We start from the raw sequence: 15,900 nt of genomic DNA, 5'->3' as shown, positions 1-15,900 counted from the left end.
GCTGTTGGCCTTTTCAGATGACCTCTGGCAGAAGCATGTCTGTTTAGCAGGCCCCCTCAGGGTCCGCTCTGGGTAGAGGTTGAGGAAATACTGAAGGGGGAGTCGATAGCTACGTGGAGGGTGTGTATGCAGCACGGCCGTGGTGGAGGCCCAGCACTCCCTTAGTGCGGGCTGGTTGCCGGTTAGCAACCCCCAGTGGCCTTCTTGACCCCGGGTTCCCTGCCGTGGGCGCTAATGGACGAGCATGTGTCTCTTGCAAGCAAACGCCATAACCTTGCCGTTCTGCAGGCTGAGGATGAGGAGGGCTACCGCAAGCTCATCGACCAGAAAAAGGACAAACGCCTGGCCTACCTCTTGCAGCAGACGGACGAGTACGTGGCGAACCTCACAGAGCTGGTGCGGCAGCACAAGGCTGCCCAGGTCGCCAAGGAGAAAAAGAAGAAAAAGAAAAAGAAGGTGCGCGGGGACCCCGCCCCGTGCCTGCCCTCCTGATGGGACCCGAGCAGCCGTCTTGGTGCGGGTGCCGCTGCCTCCCCAGGCAGGGAGTGACCGTGTCTCTCTCTTTACTTCCAGAAGGCAGAAAACGCAGAAGGACAGACGCCTGCAATCGGACCTGATGGCGAGGTGAGGAATCAGGGGCTTCCTGGAAATGCCAGCCCAGCCCTGGGAGCTTCGATCTATTTCCTCCTTTACATTTTTATAGCTGTTTAAAGCTCACCAGAGCTCTATGTGACAGTGGTAAGAATCCACATCTGTCCCCTGCCACGTCCCACCCCTCCTCAACCCCACCCCCAGGAGGGTACGTGGTTAACTCCTGGGTGTGTTTGCTTCCAGACTTTTTTCTTTTGCACATGCCATTGTTTTTCAGTTTTCACTCTCTCATAATTACAGGCCATAGGATTCCTGCCTAGTCCTCACCTGGGTTCCCCGTTTCCACACACCACTTTTTCCGAAACCGTTTGGGAGATGCAGACGGGACAGCCCTTTACCCCCCACTATATTTCCTAAAAACAAGGTCTGTCTTTTCCATGGATGCAATAATACTATGATCAGATCCACAGCTCTTGTTAAGGTTTGGCCAGCTGTCCCTTTAGTGTCCTTCACTGCGACTCTGTGGCCGAGCGTCTCATTCAGTGACGGTCTGTCTGGTCTCCTTTGATCTTGAACAGCTCCTCACTTCTTAGCCTTTTCTGACCTTGGCATTTCTGAAGAGAACAAGCCAAGTATTTCCTATAATGGCTTTTAATTTGGGTTTGACTTGCTATTTCCCTTTTGGTTAGATTCAGGTTATGTGTTCTTGGCAACAAGACCCAGAAGTGACGCTGTGTGGTTCTCCGTGCGTCACGTCGAGAGTGCATGGCGTAGACTTCTTCAGTCACTGGTGACATTGACCTTGATCCCTTGGTGTCTGCCAGGGCATCTCTGCTGAAAAGTTACTGTTTCTCATTTTGTGATTATTAAGTACCTTCTGGGGAGGTACTGGAGGCTCTTTAAACATATTTTAACTCCTCAAACTTCTACCCACTAGCTTCTGTATCCACTAATGACCTCCGCCTGTATCTGTTTTTGCCATGATGGTTACGTTATGGTGATTTCCTGCTCCCCCCCTCCACCCTGATTTCTTCTGCATTTTGTAGATGACTTTCTACAGGAAGGAAAAGCTTTTTGTCTTCTTTCCTCTGTGGCTCTTGGAACAGTTTGCCAACCCCTTGTACCAACTCATAGGATTCTGTTTTAGTTTAATCCTTACGGTCATTATCTTGAAGTTCAAATTGTTTGAATTTGAGCCAGTAGGAGCCCCTTCAGATTGGCTCACGTATCTTTTGAGGGCTTCCTTACTTCTTGCACACTGAAATGGCCCAAGTTCATCTTCTGCTTTCTTTGCCCAAACCCTGGAAGTCAGTCATTTCTCCACGGTGCCTTGGTTCTTTTTACCAGAGAAGAATATGTGAAAAAACAAGATCTCTCTTTCTTTCTCTGTCTCTATTTCTGTCTATTATATACGTAAGTAAGGTAAGTTGGCAAGCTCTATACCCAAGTGTGGCTTGAACTCACGATCCTGAGATCAAGAGTCGCATGCTCTACTAACTGAGCCAGCTAGGCGGTCATCAAGATCTCTCTTTAGATGTGATTATTGGTACAGGTTGTCATTGCTTCTAGGCCCTCTTAGCAAAAAGATCTAGGAAATCAGTTTATATCTGCATCACTAGTTCTATATATTCAGAGTCTTCAGTTCACATGGATACTTCTGTGTGCAATCCTTCTCTCTTTCCATACTGTAACAGCCGGAAACCTGGCTTCCATTAGCCATGCTATATTTCCTTATTTGCTCAGTCTTAGAACATACAGGAAGTAATTCAGAATTGCTAACTTGCACCCTTCTGCAAAGGAAGCCTCCTGGCTACTTTAGTTTGTGTTTGGAGCTATTCAGCCTGAAATTGTGTGCTTCAGATACTGCATTTGAAAGTTACTTGGAGGGGGCGTCTGAGTGGCTTGGTCAGTTGAGCATCAAACTCGATATCGGCTCAGGTCATGATCCCAGGGTCATGAGATCAAGCCCCACGTTGGGCTCCACGTTGGTCTTGGAGCCTGCTTGAGATTCTCTCCCTCCCTCTCTCCTCTCTCCCTCTCTCTCCTGCTCTGCGCCACCCCACCCCAAAAGTTACTTGGATTAGTTTTTCTCTGTGCTCCCATTAGTGTGGGTTCCCCCATCCTTGTTGGTTTTACTTATTTACTGATCATTTATTTCGTATGTGAAACGTGACTAGCCTGCTTCTAAAAGTCAGAACTGTGCAAAGTGGCCCACTCAGGGAGGGGCTGCTGTCCCCACGCACCGTTTTTTCTACCATGTTCCTACCCGCCTCCCAAAAGCAGCCATTCTCACTCAGTACTCTCATTTGGGAGAAGGACGTTTAAAAGGGACAGACGTTTAAAAGGGACAGACGTAAATAAGAGGCGTTTCCTTTCCCGCCGCCCGCCCCCACGCCCTCCTCACTCCCACCTCCCAGAGGAAAAGTGTGAGTAAGCGTTGGGGTGTTGGCTCTGGGGCCTTTTCTGTATGTGAGCCACCAGATGGTTTTCTTTTTCCAGCTTTGCATTCTGTCTCTGACGTCTTCCCACATTAGCTCACACACGCTGTCCTTATTCTTTGTGGTGTTGCCGAAATGTAGTATTTCTTGCAGAAAATATCTAAATGGTTTGATGAGAAGCAGAAGCCCCTGTGGCACCTGCTCTCACGAGCCAGCATGTTGAGCCCTGGTTGGTCTTCCCTGCACTTCCTGGAATCTTTATGCCTGTGTCCTTTTTTGGGTTGTTGTAAGACCACTTGGGGCAGTCTGGACATTAAGCTAGACTCTTTCCATTTAGCAGAGTGTCTTGGGCCACTGTCCATATCAGGCCATTAATTCTGTTTTAATTTTATCATTTCGATGAATTGGAATCTCCTTCAGCTTCCAGACTGGTAGTTTAGTTCGCTTCCTATTCGTAGCTGTCTGGAAGGTCCTGCACGGCTTGGTCCTGATGTACCACCCCCTGCTCCTTCCCTACTGGTGGCTCTTTCCCATGTTCCCTTACTCCTGTGGCACACGCTGTTGTGAAGAGCCTTCTTGTACGGTACCTTCTGATGCTCTCTCCTGGGCAGCTTGGCCTGCCCTTACAAAACACCATGGCCTGGCTGGCTTAAATAGCAGACTTAGGTTCTCACGGTTCTAGAGGCGGTAAATCCAAGATCAAAGTGCAGCAAGGTCGGTTCCTGGTGGGGCTCTCTTCCTGGCTTATAGATGGCTGCCTTCTTGCTGTGTCCCCATATGAGGCGAGAGAGCAAGCTTTGCTGTCTCTTATGGGGGCACTGTCCCATCCTGAAGGTCCCACCCTTGTGACCTCCGTGAACCCTCATTACCCCCCAAAGGCCACATCTCCATGTAGAGCCACACTGGAAAGTCGGGGCTTCAGCATTCGAATTCTTGGGGGCAAGGTGGGGGGGACACCATTCAGTCCATAGCAGATGCATGCTTTTTCTTGTAGGCCAAATTCCTGATGGGAGTGACTGGCAGTGAACTCAGATACGTATTTACTTCATGAGATTTTATCTTAAATGTTATATTGAAATTTTGAGAATGTGGGCTGGCATTTTACTACGGCAGAAAGCCTTCGTAAGGCCATGTGGGGCATTCAGGGGAAAAAAGTCCTAGGACAGAAGAGTGCAGTAAAGGGAGTTCTGTTGGGTAACCTGTGGCCGCGCCTCCTATTTGCGTACAGTAGCATCACTCAGTGGTGACCGTGACTTGTGCTTGATCTCAGCCAGTGGTTCTCAGCCCGGCACATATCAATTGCCTGGGAGCTTTTTAAAAAGGCCCAGAGCAGTTGAATCAGAATTTGGGGGTAGGGAGAAGTGCGGGCGTCAGCCCTGTTAGCCACTCTTGGGGAGCATTTGGGGGGTGACAGTCACCGATTGGGACTGATGCAGGCAGTCCACAGAGCCTATTCATGTGACAGGTGGTTACTGTCACCTTCCATGGCGGGCAGCTTTGAGGGGGAGATTGGTCACAGTCTCTACCTAGAAAGCTCATCTCTACCTAGAGTGTGGGCCATGTTGACGGTGAGTGTGACACTTAGAGGGGCCGAGGGGGGCGGGGATCAGTTCCTGGAAGATGAAGACAAAAGTTTAAACAAGAACCTCCTCCTCCTCCTGGAGGTTTTCTCCAGGAAATTCGAAGGAGCAAATGGAGGGGGGAAATGTTCTTCCAATGTTGACATCTCAAAATGAGAAACTGAGAAATTCCGTATTTGTTGGTAAGAGGAAGGTAGTTGTTTTGTTTTTCAAATATTCTAGTTAGCTGTTTAACAGAAAAGGATGAGGATATTTGAGGAGGTCTACAAAGGTAGTATCAGTTGAAAGAATCAAGGGCCAGAAGAATGCGAATAATGTAGTCATTTGTGTATAAAGGGAAAGAAATGAATCGTTGTGTCTTCTGCATGGAATCGGTCTGTAAGGGTGCATGAGAAACAGACACCGGTAGGCACCTGTGCAGAGAGCTGTCAGATGGGGCCTGGGGGGGAGAATGGGGGCGGGGGCGGGTCCACACCTCGTACCCTTGTGGATTTTGAACTACGTGAATGTATTATGTATCTGAAAATGAAATACCGTGAGGAAGCAGCAGTCATCTGGTGATTCTGTGTTATTACTGGATTATTAATATGTCATTAATCCATTTTCACAACCAGTGGCCATGTTTGGTGCCATTTTGGGGGGCATGGAGTTGGGAGGGCGCTTCCCCAGTTGGCCCTAGTTGGCAGAAGCCTGAGGTACGGATACCACAGAATCTCCGGTTACACGTGTGACTCTTTTTCAGCCTCTGGATGAGACCAGCCAAATGAGTGACCTCCCGGTGAAAGTTATCCACGTCGAGAGCGGGAAGATCCTCACGGGCACAGATGCCCCCAAAGCAGGGCAGCTAGAGGCCTGGCTTGAGATGAACCCCGGGTGAGTGGGGCCTCACTTTCAGATGCTGAGCTGGCCTCGTTCCAGGGGCACTGGCAGCTGGGGGGTGGTTTTGCTTTCCTTTAGAAACAAGCCAGTTTGTTGAGGAAAGTAAATCCTATGGGTTCTAGGGAGATGTATATTAAATCGTGACTGTTTTTCCTAGGTATGAAGTAGCTCCAAGATCTGATAGTGAAGAAAGTGGCTCAGAAGAAGAGGAGGAGGTAAGAGTCCATTTCCTGGCTGTCGTGGCTCTCGGTGCTTTGTTGTGGTAACTTCCACACCTTGGGCATCCGTCACCCCTTTGCATTGTGATCCTTTCCTGCTCTGGGTGGGCACTGCGTGGGGCAGGAAGCAGGCCCAGGGCAGCTGAGGCCCCAGTCTTGGCTGAAATTTGGGGCTTTAGAGCTGCACTTTCTAGTAGGGTAGCCCCTAGCCACATGTGACTCTTTCAATCTTAAATTAATCAAATTAAATAGAATTTAAAACTCCCCATCCTCAACTGTACCAGCCGCCTTTCAAGTGCTCAACATTTGAAGCTCCGCCCTCCAGAAAGATCCGTGCGAAGTTGTGGTCATTAGATCGTGTACGTTATCGCCCATTATAATTCCTTCTTTGGAAACATAAATGGTTGCATTTATTGTGTAAATTCTCTGAGTCATTTAATTATGCCATGTTGAGGTGATATTTCCTTGGTTGCCAAAGCTGTAAATGGAGAGCCTCATTCCTCTCCGTTCCAGATTGCCTCCTTGGGAAGGATAACTCAGGGAACGGTTTCATAAGGGGGCGTCTCCATCATTAGCATCCAGATGGGGGCCCTCTGTCACTCCCCCTTCACTTGTGGCTTAAAGTGTCTTAAAAGGCTTTTTTCAGGGCCTTAAAAAGCTTTGCCACCTTTTCACAGGCGTTTCTTTGCTGTTACAGTGGAGCATTTTGTTCAAGTTAACTAACCGTTCTGATTTTTTCTGTGAATGTTTTGCATCGTTTGCCCATTTCTGATCGGTTACAAGTGGTTTGTTTTTTTTTTTACTGATTTTTAAAGCGCTCTTCAAATATTTCCCCCAACCTGAAATCCACATAGTATTCACCTATAATCTTTTGTTTTGTCCTGTTTTTACTCTCCTTCTTGCCACTTGAGGTATCCGGGGTTTATTGTGTGTAGGGCCTGGGACGGCGCTCCCTCCCTACCCTTAAGAGGAATGCTGCGATTCAGTGATTTGTAGTAAATGTATAGACTTGCGTATTCACTACCACACACCAATCTTAGAATGTCCTATAATCCACAAAATCCCCTTCCTCCTGGTTTACAGTTTGTTCTCACTACTTCCTACAGCTCTAGGAAACTGCTGATTGACTTTCTGTCTCTGTAGATGTTGCCTTTTCTGCATATTTCATATAAATGGAGTCCAGTAACATGTAGCATTTTGTATCTGGCTTCTTTCAGCTAAAATGTTTTTGAGGCTCATCCACGTTGTTTGTGTATCAAGAGGTCATTGCTATTTATTCCTGAATTCTGTTCCATTGTATGGTGAACCCCACTTTATCCACTCATCAACTGATGAGCATTTGTGTTGTTTCCGTTTTTTGCTGTTATGAGTAATGTTGCTATAAACACTTCATACGTTTCCATACGTGTCTTTGTGTGGACGTATGGTTTCATTTCTCTCGGGTAGATACCTGGGAGTGGGATTGCTGGGTCATACGGTAAGTTTATGTTTGCCTTTCTAAGAAACTGCCAAACTGTTTTCTGAAGTGGTTACACCATTTCACCGGTTCCAGGTTCTCCGTATTCTCGTCCACAATTGGTGTTATCTGTCCTTTTGATTATATCCATCCTGGTGGGTGTGTATAGCAGTATCTCACTGTGGCCTTAATTTGCATTTTCCTAGTAACTAATAACGTTGAGCATTTTTTTCATATGTTTATGCACCATTCATGTATCTTCTTTGGTTGAACGTCTATTCACATTTCTTGCCCGTTATTAATTTGTTGTTTGTTGTCTCATCATTGAGTTGAATTCTTTACAAGAATTCTTTATATATTCTTGGTACATGTTCCTTATCAAATATGTAATTTACAATATCTTCTGCCAGTTCCCTAGTCAGTTTGCCTTTTTTTTTTTTAAGTTTATTTGTTTTGAGAGAGACAGAGCGTGAGCAGGGTACGGGCAGAGAGATAGGAGAGGAAGAAGCTACTGTCTGCGTAGAGCCTGATGTGGGTGGGCTCAAACTCACAAACTGTGAGATCATGACCTGAGCCAAAACCAAGATTGAAATGCTTAACCAAGACTGGGCCGCCCAGACACTCCAGTTTGCCTCCCCCCACCCCCAGTAGTGTTTCTTCAGATGCAAAAATTTTTAATTTTAATGAAACCCAGTTGATTAAATTTTTTTGTTCATGCATTGGTCTTTTGGTGTTACATCTAAGAACTCTCTGAAGTCACAAAGACTTTTCTTCTATGTTTTCTTCTAAAAGTTTTGTAATTGAGGCTCTTACATTTAAGGTCATGGTTGAATTGACTGCCACCTGTGGTCTGAGATACAGGTCTAAGATTTTTTTTTTTTTGCGTATGGATATCCATTTTATCTAGCACCATTTGATGAAAAGACCACTCTTTTCTTCTTTGGTTAGTCTGTGGGAAATCAGTTGACGATAAATAAAGGGTTTTTCTGCCTCTCATTTCTTTTCTATCAATCTTCGTGTCTTTGTGTGACTACCACTTTACCTTGATAATTGTAGCTTAGAGTAAGGTATTCCTTCACTTTTGTGACTTTGATTGTCTATTCTAGATCCTTCAGGTTCCTATATAAATTTTAGGGTCAGCTCATCAGTTACTACAAAAATGCTTGCTAGTTTTTTGTTGTTTTTTTTTTTTTAAATAAAATTATCCTGGATTTTTTAAGTTTGTTTATTTATTATAAGAGAGACAGAGACAGAGACAGCACAAGTGGAGGAGTAACAGAGAGAAAGGGAGAGAGAATCCCAAGCAGGCTCCACACTGCCAGCGCAGCGCTTGATGCAGGGCTCAACCATGAAGCTGTGAGATCATGACCTGAGCTGAAACCAAGAGTCAGACGTTTAAGCAACTGAGCCACCCGGGCACCCAGGGGATTTTTTTTTTTTTTTTTTTTAAGTTTATTTAGTTTGAGAGAGACCGTGGGCGTGCACGTGACCAGAGGTGGGGCTGAGAGAAAGGGAGAGAGAGAATCCCGAGCAGCAGAGTCCAAAGCAATGCTTTGGACCTCACAGGAACTATGAGGTTATGAGCTGTCAGCACAGAGCCTTATGGGGGGCTCAAACTCACAAACTGTGAGATCATGATCTGAGCTGAAGTCGGATGCTTAACCAACTGAGCCACCCAGGCGTGCCCCATATTGTCTCATATTTTTTATCTTTTAAGTTGGTTGTCTGATTTTCGTTTCTTACCTATTAATATGATTTATTATGTAAGTTAATTTTTAGATAGTATACCAACCTTGCTTTCCTAGGATAAGTCCTACTTTGTCCTGTTGTATAATCTTTCCTGTGTATCACAGTGTGGCTACTATTTTGTTGAGGACTTATGGGTCTATATTCATGGGATATTAGTCTATAGTTACTTGTGACATTTTTGTCTCGCTTTGTAGTTAACATTGGCCTCAGAATGGATTGAAAAATGTTCTCCTGTACTTTCTGGAAGAGTTCATGAAAGTTTGATATCCTTAATCTTAACATATTTGGTAGATTCACTGCTGAAGCCGTCTGGACTTGGCCTTTTCATTGTGAGAAGATTTTTATTTACTGATACAGTTAGCTGTTAAAGATTTTTTTTTTCCCAAATTTTTCCATTTCTTGACTCAGTTTCAGAAATTTATGTCCTTATCGTATTTCTGTGGTTTCATAGTGATCTCTTTTTCATTGCTCATTTTGGTGATTCAGTAATTTGTCTTTCATTTTTTGGTAGTCAAAGTTTAGTTTACTCAAATATTTGAGACTTGTTTTCCTGGTATACTTGTTTAAAGTTACATTCCCTTTAGGCACTGCTGAAACTACAGCCGGTAAATTTTGATATGTTGTTTCTGTCTTTATTCAGTTCAAAATATTTCCTAATTTCCCCTGTGATTTTTTTTTTCTTTACCATTAGGTCTTTTTTTTTTAATTTTTTTTAATGTTTTTATTTATTTTTGTGACCGAGAGAGACAGAGCATGAGCAGGGGAGGGGCAAAGAGAGAGGGAGACACAGAATCTGAAGCAGGCTCCAGGCTCTGAACTGTCAGCACAGAGCTGGATGCAGGGCTGGAACTCACGAACCATGAGATCATGACCTGAGCCGAGGTTGGATCCTTAACTGACTGAGCCACTCAGGTGCCCCAAGAGTTTTTCTGGTTTTGTTCTCTAATTTAATTTTCTCGTGGTAGGAGCGCACGCCTGGGTGGTTCAGTCATTTGAGTGTCTGACTCTTGATTTCGGCTCGGGTCATGATCCCAGGGTCGTGGGATCAAGTCCCATGTCAGACTCCATGCTGAGTGTGGAGCTGCTTAGGATTCTCTCTCCCTCTGCTCCTCTCCCCTGCTTGTGTGCATGCACGAGCCGCCCCCCACCCCGATAAATACATAATAATAAAATAAAATAATTTTCTCATGGTGTAAGATTACTTTGTATGATTTTTCTTTCAAATTTACAGAGACTCATTTTATGGCTCAGCATCCTATGGAATGTTTCATGTTCACTTGAAAAAGGATTCTGCATTTTTTTGGGTGTAGTGCTCTGTAAATGAGAGTTCCGTTGGTGGATAGTGTTGTTCAGGTCCCTTATATCCTTGCTGACTTTTGTTTAGTTGTTATGATGTTGTTGAGGATGAAATGGGAAAATCTCTGTTTTTGTTGAATTGTTCTCCTTTAAATTCTGTCAGATTTGCTTCATGTATTTTCATGTTCTATTGATAGATATATTTAGTTGTTCTGTCTTCCTGATATATGTGATATTTTATCATTATTGAATATCTGTCCTTGTCCCCAGTAATATTTGTTTTGAAGTCTGTTTTGTCCAATGTTAGTATAGTCCCTCCAGCTTTCTTATGGTTACTGCTTGTTTGTGTGGTCTATGGTTTTCCATTCTTTTACTTTAAACCTGTCTGCTCATTTGAATCTGAAAGAGCAGGTAGCTAGATCTTGCTTTTTAGATCTAGTGTGACAGTGCCTGCCTTTTGATTGAATTTTAGACTAGTCACATTTAATGTAATTATCAATATGACTGTGTTTACATTTGCCATTTGGCTATTTCTTTTCTTGGTCTTAGGTCTTTTTGTGTTTCTCTGTGCCTCTTTTTGCTGCCTTTTGTGTTCAATATTTTTTATTTTACCGTTTAATTTCTTCTGTAGATTTCAGTTGTCACTGTCCCTTTTTAGTTATTTGTTTTGTAGTAGCCCTGGGGATTACAATATGCATCTTAATTTATCATAGTGTATTTCAGATTAATACCATCTCCATTCTGGTAAAATAGAGAAATTTACGTTCCAATGTAGCTCTATTTGCTACCCTTCCTTCCTGCTCTATTGTCACATATGTTACACCTGCATATGCTCTAAACCCTACAATGCAGGCTTCTAATTCATACTGCATGGAATCTTATGATTTGGTCTGAATAAGTTAGTAGAGAAGAAATAAAGGAAAATGTATTTATAGAGTCTTTTTATATTGATCCATGTATTTACCATTTTTAATGCTCTTTATTTCTTGGGGTTTGAGTTACAGTCTGTTAGCAACCAATTCCCTCAGCCTTGGTAGATCTGGGAGTATGATTTCTGAAGCTTTGACTTTGGAAGGATAGTTTAGTTGGACACAGATTTCTTTGTTGACAGCCTTTTTCCTTGTGCACGTGTCATTGCACTACTTTCTGGTCTCTGTCTCAAATGAGAATTTAACCACTCATTGTAATGACGCTCCTCTGTACTTGATGGTTCGTTTTTCTCTTTTTTGCTTTCAGTATTGTTTGTCCTTGGCTTTTTTTTTTTTTTTTAGCAGATTGATGGTGAACTCTCTTTATATTTATTCTCCTTAGTGTTTGTTCACCCTCTTGGGTGGGTAGTTTCCACGGAAATCTTTAGTAAAAGGCGAAAGATTTATACAGTCTGAAGAGAAACCAGAGTATTGGCTGGGTAGTTTCGTGTTTTTCATCCAATTTGGGGCTTGCTGTCTTTTATTGAGATTCTGTATTTGTTGACTTATTGTGCTTAAAGATGGTTTCCCATGGTTCTTTGAACATATTTGTAATAATAATTGCTTCACAGATTATATGCTAAGTTCAACACCTGGGGAAAGAGACAGGTTCATTTGCTTTTTCACTGAATACTGTAATCACCCTTTCCTCTTTCGCTTGTCTTCTAATGTTTAGTGGAAACCTATTTTTAGCTACGCTGTATTCTGACTCCCACCCCTGGGTGGTGGTTTTTGGTGGTGGTGTTTGTTTAGTAACTTACTTGGGCTAAATCTGTGAAATTCTTGCTCTGGTGGCGTGTGCTACCTTTGGTGTCTCTGCTCAGTTTATTTTTTTGTTTTCTCATTTTCATTTTTAATTCTGGCTTTCTAGGAATAGGCCATGTTCCTTTGTAACTTAGTAGTTATCCAGTGATTAGGCAGTAATTGTGCTCGGACCTCTTGAGCCAATAATACAGCTTCTGTCTCTGGCAGATGGATAGAATGTATAAAGGAACACATTCCAGGTTCAGGCCATTTTCAGGTCCACCCTGGCTTTTACTTTCTGTGGGGTCCTTTTGCATTTTCTGTGCACCTGGTCACGGGCTCAGCCCGTGATGCGCTTTCCCGACCAAAGTAGAAAAGCTGGCAAACAACCCCACTTTATTTCAGCAGTGCCAGTGGCTGGTAGGGGCAGTGCCCCCTGCTACGAAATGACCGCGTCCCCATCAGACTCAGCTGCCGGTGCTGTTGGCCTGGCCGCCCTGGCAGAACCTTCAACGTGGAGCTGGGGCACGGAGAGATGGAAGCGGACCCAAGTGAGAATGCTACCATCTCCCACTCTTCTTACCCGACGTTCAGCAGTTTCTCAAGCATTAATACTTCTCAGGCCCCCAGAGCTCCGAAATGGTTGCTCTTGCCAATTTTGTTCAGCTTTGAAGATGGTTTTCCAGGAGCGAATTTGTGGACTTCCTCCCTCAGACTTAGCTGGAGGTCCCACCCCTATTTTAATTCCAGGCATAGTATGTCAGCTAGGAAAAGTCTGTACCAATTATGATTTTTTTTTTTTTTACCCAAAATGTTTGTGCTATTATCACCTGTTCATTATTCCGAGTGATTTATAAAGTTATTTTGCATTCTCCAGGGGACATCCCACGGGATTTTGATTGGAATTAATTCGTAGATTCATCACAGATACCTTTTAGTTTTATCGCAGTCCCATTGTACTTAAAGACAATTATCTGCTGGCACTTTGTCTGATTTACCAGGGAATACGAGAACGGTTTCACATGGGGAAGTACATTCGTGTGTGTTTTGTCAATATGTCACACAAAATCCCTTTATCACGTCCTCCGTAAAGGCTGAAAAATCCCAGTAATGAAGAGTAACTGATTTATTATTATACCTAACTTATAAGTTCATAGAAAACCGCTTGGTAAACTAGGACGCCTATCATCAACAGCGTTATTTGACCTAGCGCAGACGTTTTAGCCATGTCGATAAAGCCTAAAGTAAGTCAGGAGCAAAAATGTCGAAAATTTGCTATCGAGTGTTTAATACTTAGAAAAATCCAAGAGAAGCAAATCAGAAATGGCTTTGAGTATCAGGTCGGGCAAGGCATAAGCTTGGTAGTATGCATTTTGTGATGGGAAGGCACGGTGCAGGAGGAATCTACTCTCCTAGTAACAAGAATCCAGAGTCCCTTGAGGTAGCCTTGAAGAGAAGTGTCTGTATTCTGCTAGGAAAACTAAAAATCATAGCACTGAGGAGAAGAGCAAAGAGGAGGCATGACACATTCTGGGATAGTAAGAGGGCATGGAAACAGCGCCTGCTCCCAAAAGCATTCTCCCCCTGGGAGCCCTCTGCCTGTCCCTGTGGGGTGGCCTGAGGTGACGTGGGCTTGTGTCTTGGTAGGAGGAGGAAGAGGAACAGCCACAGCCAGCACAGCCTCCCAGCCTGCCTGTTGAGGAGAAGAAGAAGATTCCAGATCCAGACAGCGATGACGTCTCGGAGGTAGACGCCCGGCACATCATTGAGTAAGGCATCCCTCCCCAGCCTCCTACTCTGCCAGCCCCCTTTTCAGGGTGGCAGCAGAGGGCTGTCAGGACTCCCGCCTCTCTACAGACGGCCCTCCCTGCTGTCCAGCCCGCAGACAGCAGACATTAGGGACTGTAAACAGACCAAATGGATTTACTTCGGATTTTATTCACTTTCATAGGCATTGAATAGTCAGTCTATCCATTGACATGGTTCATCTCGTGCTTAAGAGGTAGTTGTACAACAACAGCCACCTCAGGCTGGCTCCCCAGGCCGCCCTCCCCACCCCACTCCCTCCCTGGAGGAGACTGTTTCCAGCGTCGTGTGTCTTCAGAGACAGTTCGTGCAGCAGCAAGCAAAATGTGTGCATGCGTTTCTTTTTACTGGTACACGTGTATCTATCCAGGCCCACTTTTCTGCCCCTGGCTTTTTTCACCGAAAGTTTTCTCTCGGAGGTGACGCTGTGTCTGTACGCAGTGTCGTCAGTGACGTTGTATGTTACATCTTCACGTGTTAGCCCGTCCCTAGTGGCGGGCATTCATGTTACTTCTCATCTTTTGCCCTTAGAAGCACAAGTACAGTTAATATATCAATGTAGTTGTTGCTTATGGTACGCAATTAATGGATGCTTTTGAAAAGAAACTGAGAACTGAGAGTTGTGTACGCTCTAAATATGACATTCATCTAGAGCAAACGTGCAGTCCTTTGAAATCCTTAGAGAAATTGGGAAAAGCCCACTAAGCTCACTGACAGATTCTTAAGGAGATAGAAAACCAGAAACCACAGCACACTATAAAACAGTGTGACAGAAGTCGGATCACGTGTGTCTGTCACATTCATAAAATGTAATAGTTTCAAGTCACTTTTTAGGAGCATCTGGGTGGCTCAGTCGATTAAGCGTCTGACTCTTGATTTTGGCTCAGGTCACGATCTCACGGTTTGTGAGTTCGAGCCCCGCGGTGGACTCCGCGCTGACCGTGCGGAGCCTGATTGGGATTCACTGTCTCCCCCTCTCTCTCCCCCTCTCTCCCCCACCTCTCCCCCTCTCTCCCTCTCTATCTGCTCTTCCCCCGCACATGCGTGTGCTTACGTGCACTCTCTTGCCCTCTCTAAATAAAAAATAAAGTCACTTTTTAAAAGAATTCCAGGTTAGATCGTAAAACAGCCACAGTATAAATGATTCTGGTCTTGTGTGAGGCTGTTCAGTGTGCGCTTTCATTTTAGCCTCACGAGTGCTCAGTAGAGACAGTGGGCTGGAGGACGGGCCTCTGGCTGAATGATGCACTCTTTCTGTGATGTGGCAGTGACTTGATTCCTGTTCCGGGAATGTGGGGTCGGGACCCACGGCCCCTGAGCCCAGTCTTGGGCCCCCCTGGATTAGTAGTTGCTGCCTGGCCCTCCCTCAGACTGTCTGGCTGCACTTCGGCTTATGTGATGGCTGTCAGGCTGTGGGTCTTTGGGCAGGAAGCATGTCGTCACAGGTGGGAATGTGTGTCCTCACGGTGTTTCCATCTTAACTCCCAGGAATGCCAAGCAAGATGTTGATGACGAGTACGGTGTGTCCCAGGCCCTGGCACGGGGCCTGCAGTCCTATTACGCCGTGGCCCATGCTGTTACCGAGAGAGTGGATAAGCAGTCGGCGCTCATGGTCAATGGTGTCCTTAAACAGTACCAGGTAAGGTCGGAGGGGCACATCCACACAGCACTCCTGGGGTTTCCAGGGTGTGGGTGGCTGCCGAAGTCACATTCCAGTCTTTGTCTCTGGACATGCGCTCTTCCCCTCTGAACCTCCGTTTTCCTGATCTGTTAGCCTAGCCTCCAGGAGGAGTTGAAATTGTGCAATAAGTCTGGATCTGCTGGGTGCTTAATGTATGCCGGGCAGAACAGGAGGCTGCTATCTGTTCTCTTCTAAGCGCTAAACAACCCTATTTAGTGCGTGCTTCCATCTCCGCATTTGGCGGACGTGGGGGGCAACCGAAGAACAGAGAGGTGCAGTGATTCCGCAGAATCACACAACTCGGGAGTGGCCAAGCCAGGACGGGCCCAGGCGTGGGCGCACGGGTGCTCGGTGCATGTTCCCCGGAGCCCTGCAGTGAGGCTGTGAGGGCAGGGAGCTTCAGTGTCGGGAGCCGGTAGCCCTGCTTTCTGTTGGCCATTCCAGGTAGAAACTTAGCTGTTCAGATGTGGACCAGAAAAAGAGATTTTGTAGAC

General features: G+C 45.2%; 1 protein-coding gene and 1 non-coding gene across 7 annotated transcripts in view; one reads left to right on the top strand and one right to left on the bottom strand.

Moving 5' to 3' along the window:
* SMARCA4 (SWI/SNF related, matrix associated, actin dependent regulator of chromatin, subfamily a, member 4) overlaps nucleotides 1-15,900 on the top strand; it is a 72,708-nt gene that overhangs the window by 11,192 nt on the left and 45,616 nt on the right. For all 6 annotated transcript variants that reach the window (XM_027050216.2, XM_027050215.2, XM_027050213.2 and 3 more), the window contains exons 9-14: nucleotides 289-456; nucleotides 574-624; nucleotides 5,352-5,482; nucleotides 5,646-5,703; nucleotides 13,567-13,688; nucleotides 15,214-15,364. In XM_027050216.2, coding sequence (XP_026906017.1) covers nucleotides 289-456; nucleotides 574-624; nucleotides 5,352-5,482; nucleotides 5,646-5,703; nucleotides 13,567-13,688; nucleotides 15,214-15,364 — 681 coding nt within the window. The remainder of the gene's footprint in view (nucleotides 1-288; nucleotides 457-573; nucleotides 625-5,351; nucleotides 5,483-5,645; nucleotides 5,704-13,566; nucleotides 13,689-15,213; nucleotides 15,365-15,900) is intronic.
* On the bottom strand, nucleotides 11,491-11,607 carry LOC113596615 (U5 spliceosomal RNA). Its single transcript, XR_003417408.1, has one exon. It is a non-coding gene; the product is annotated as a U5 spliceosomal RNA (small nuclear RNA).

The sequence above is a fragment of the Acinonyx jubatus genome, chromosome A2, assembly GCF_027475565.1.
Source record: "Acinonyx jubatus isolate Ajub_Pintada_27869175 chromosome A2, VMU_Ajub_asm_v1.0, whole genome shotgun sequence".
NCBI classification, from domain to species: Eukaryota; Metazoa; Chordata; class Mammalia; order Carnivora; family Felidae; genus Acinonyx; species Acinonyx jubatus.
The sequence above is the reverse complement of the archived record's forward strand: the minus strand, read 5'-3'. Positions and strand labels throughout refer to the sequence as shown.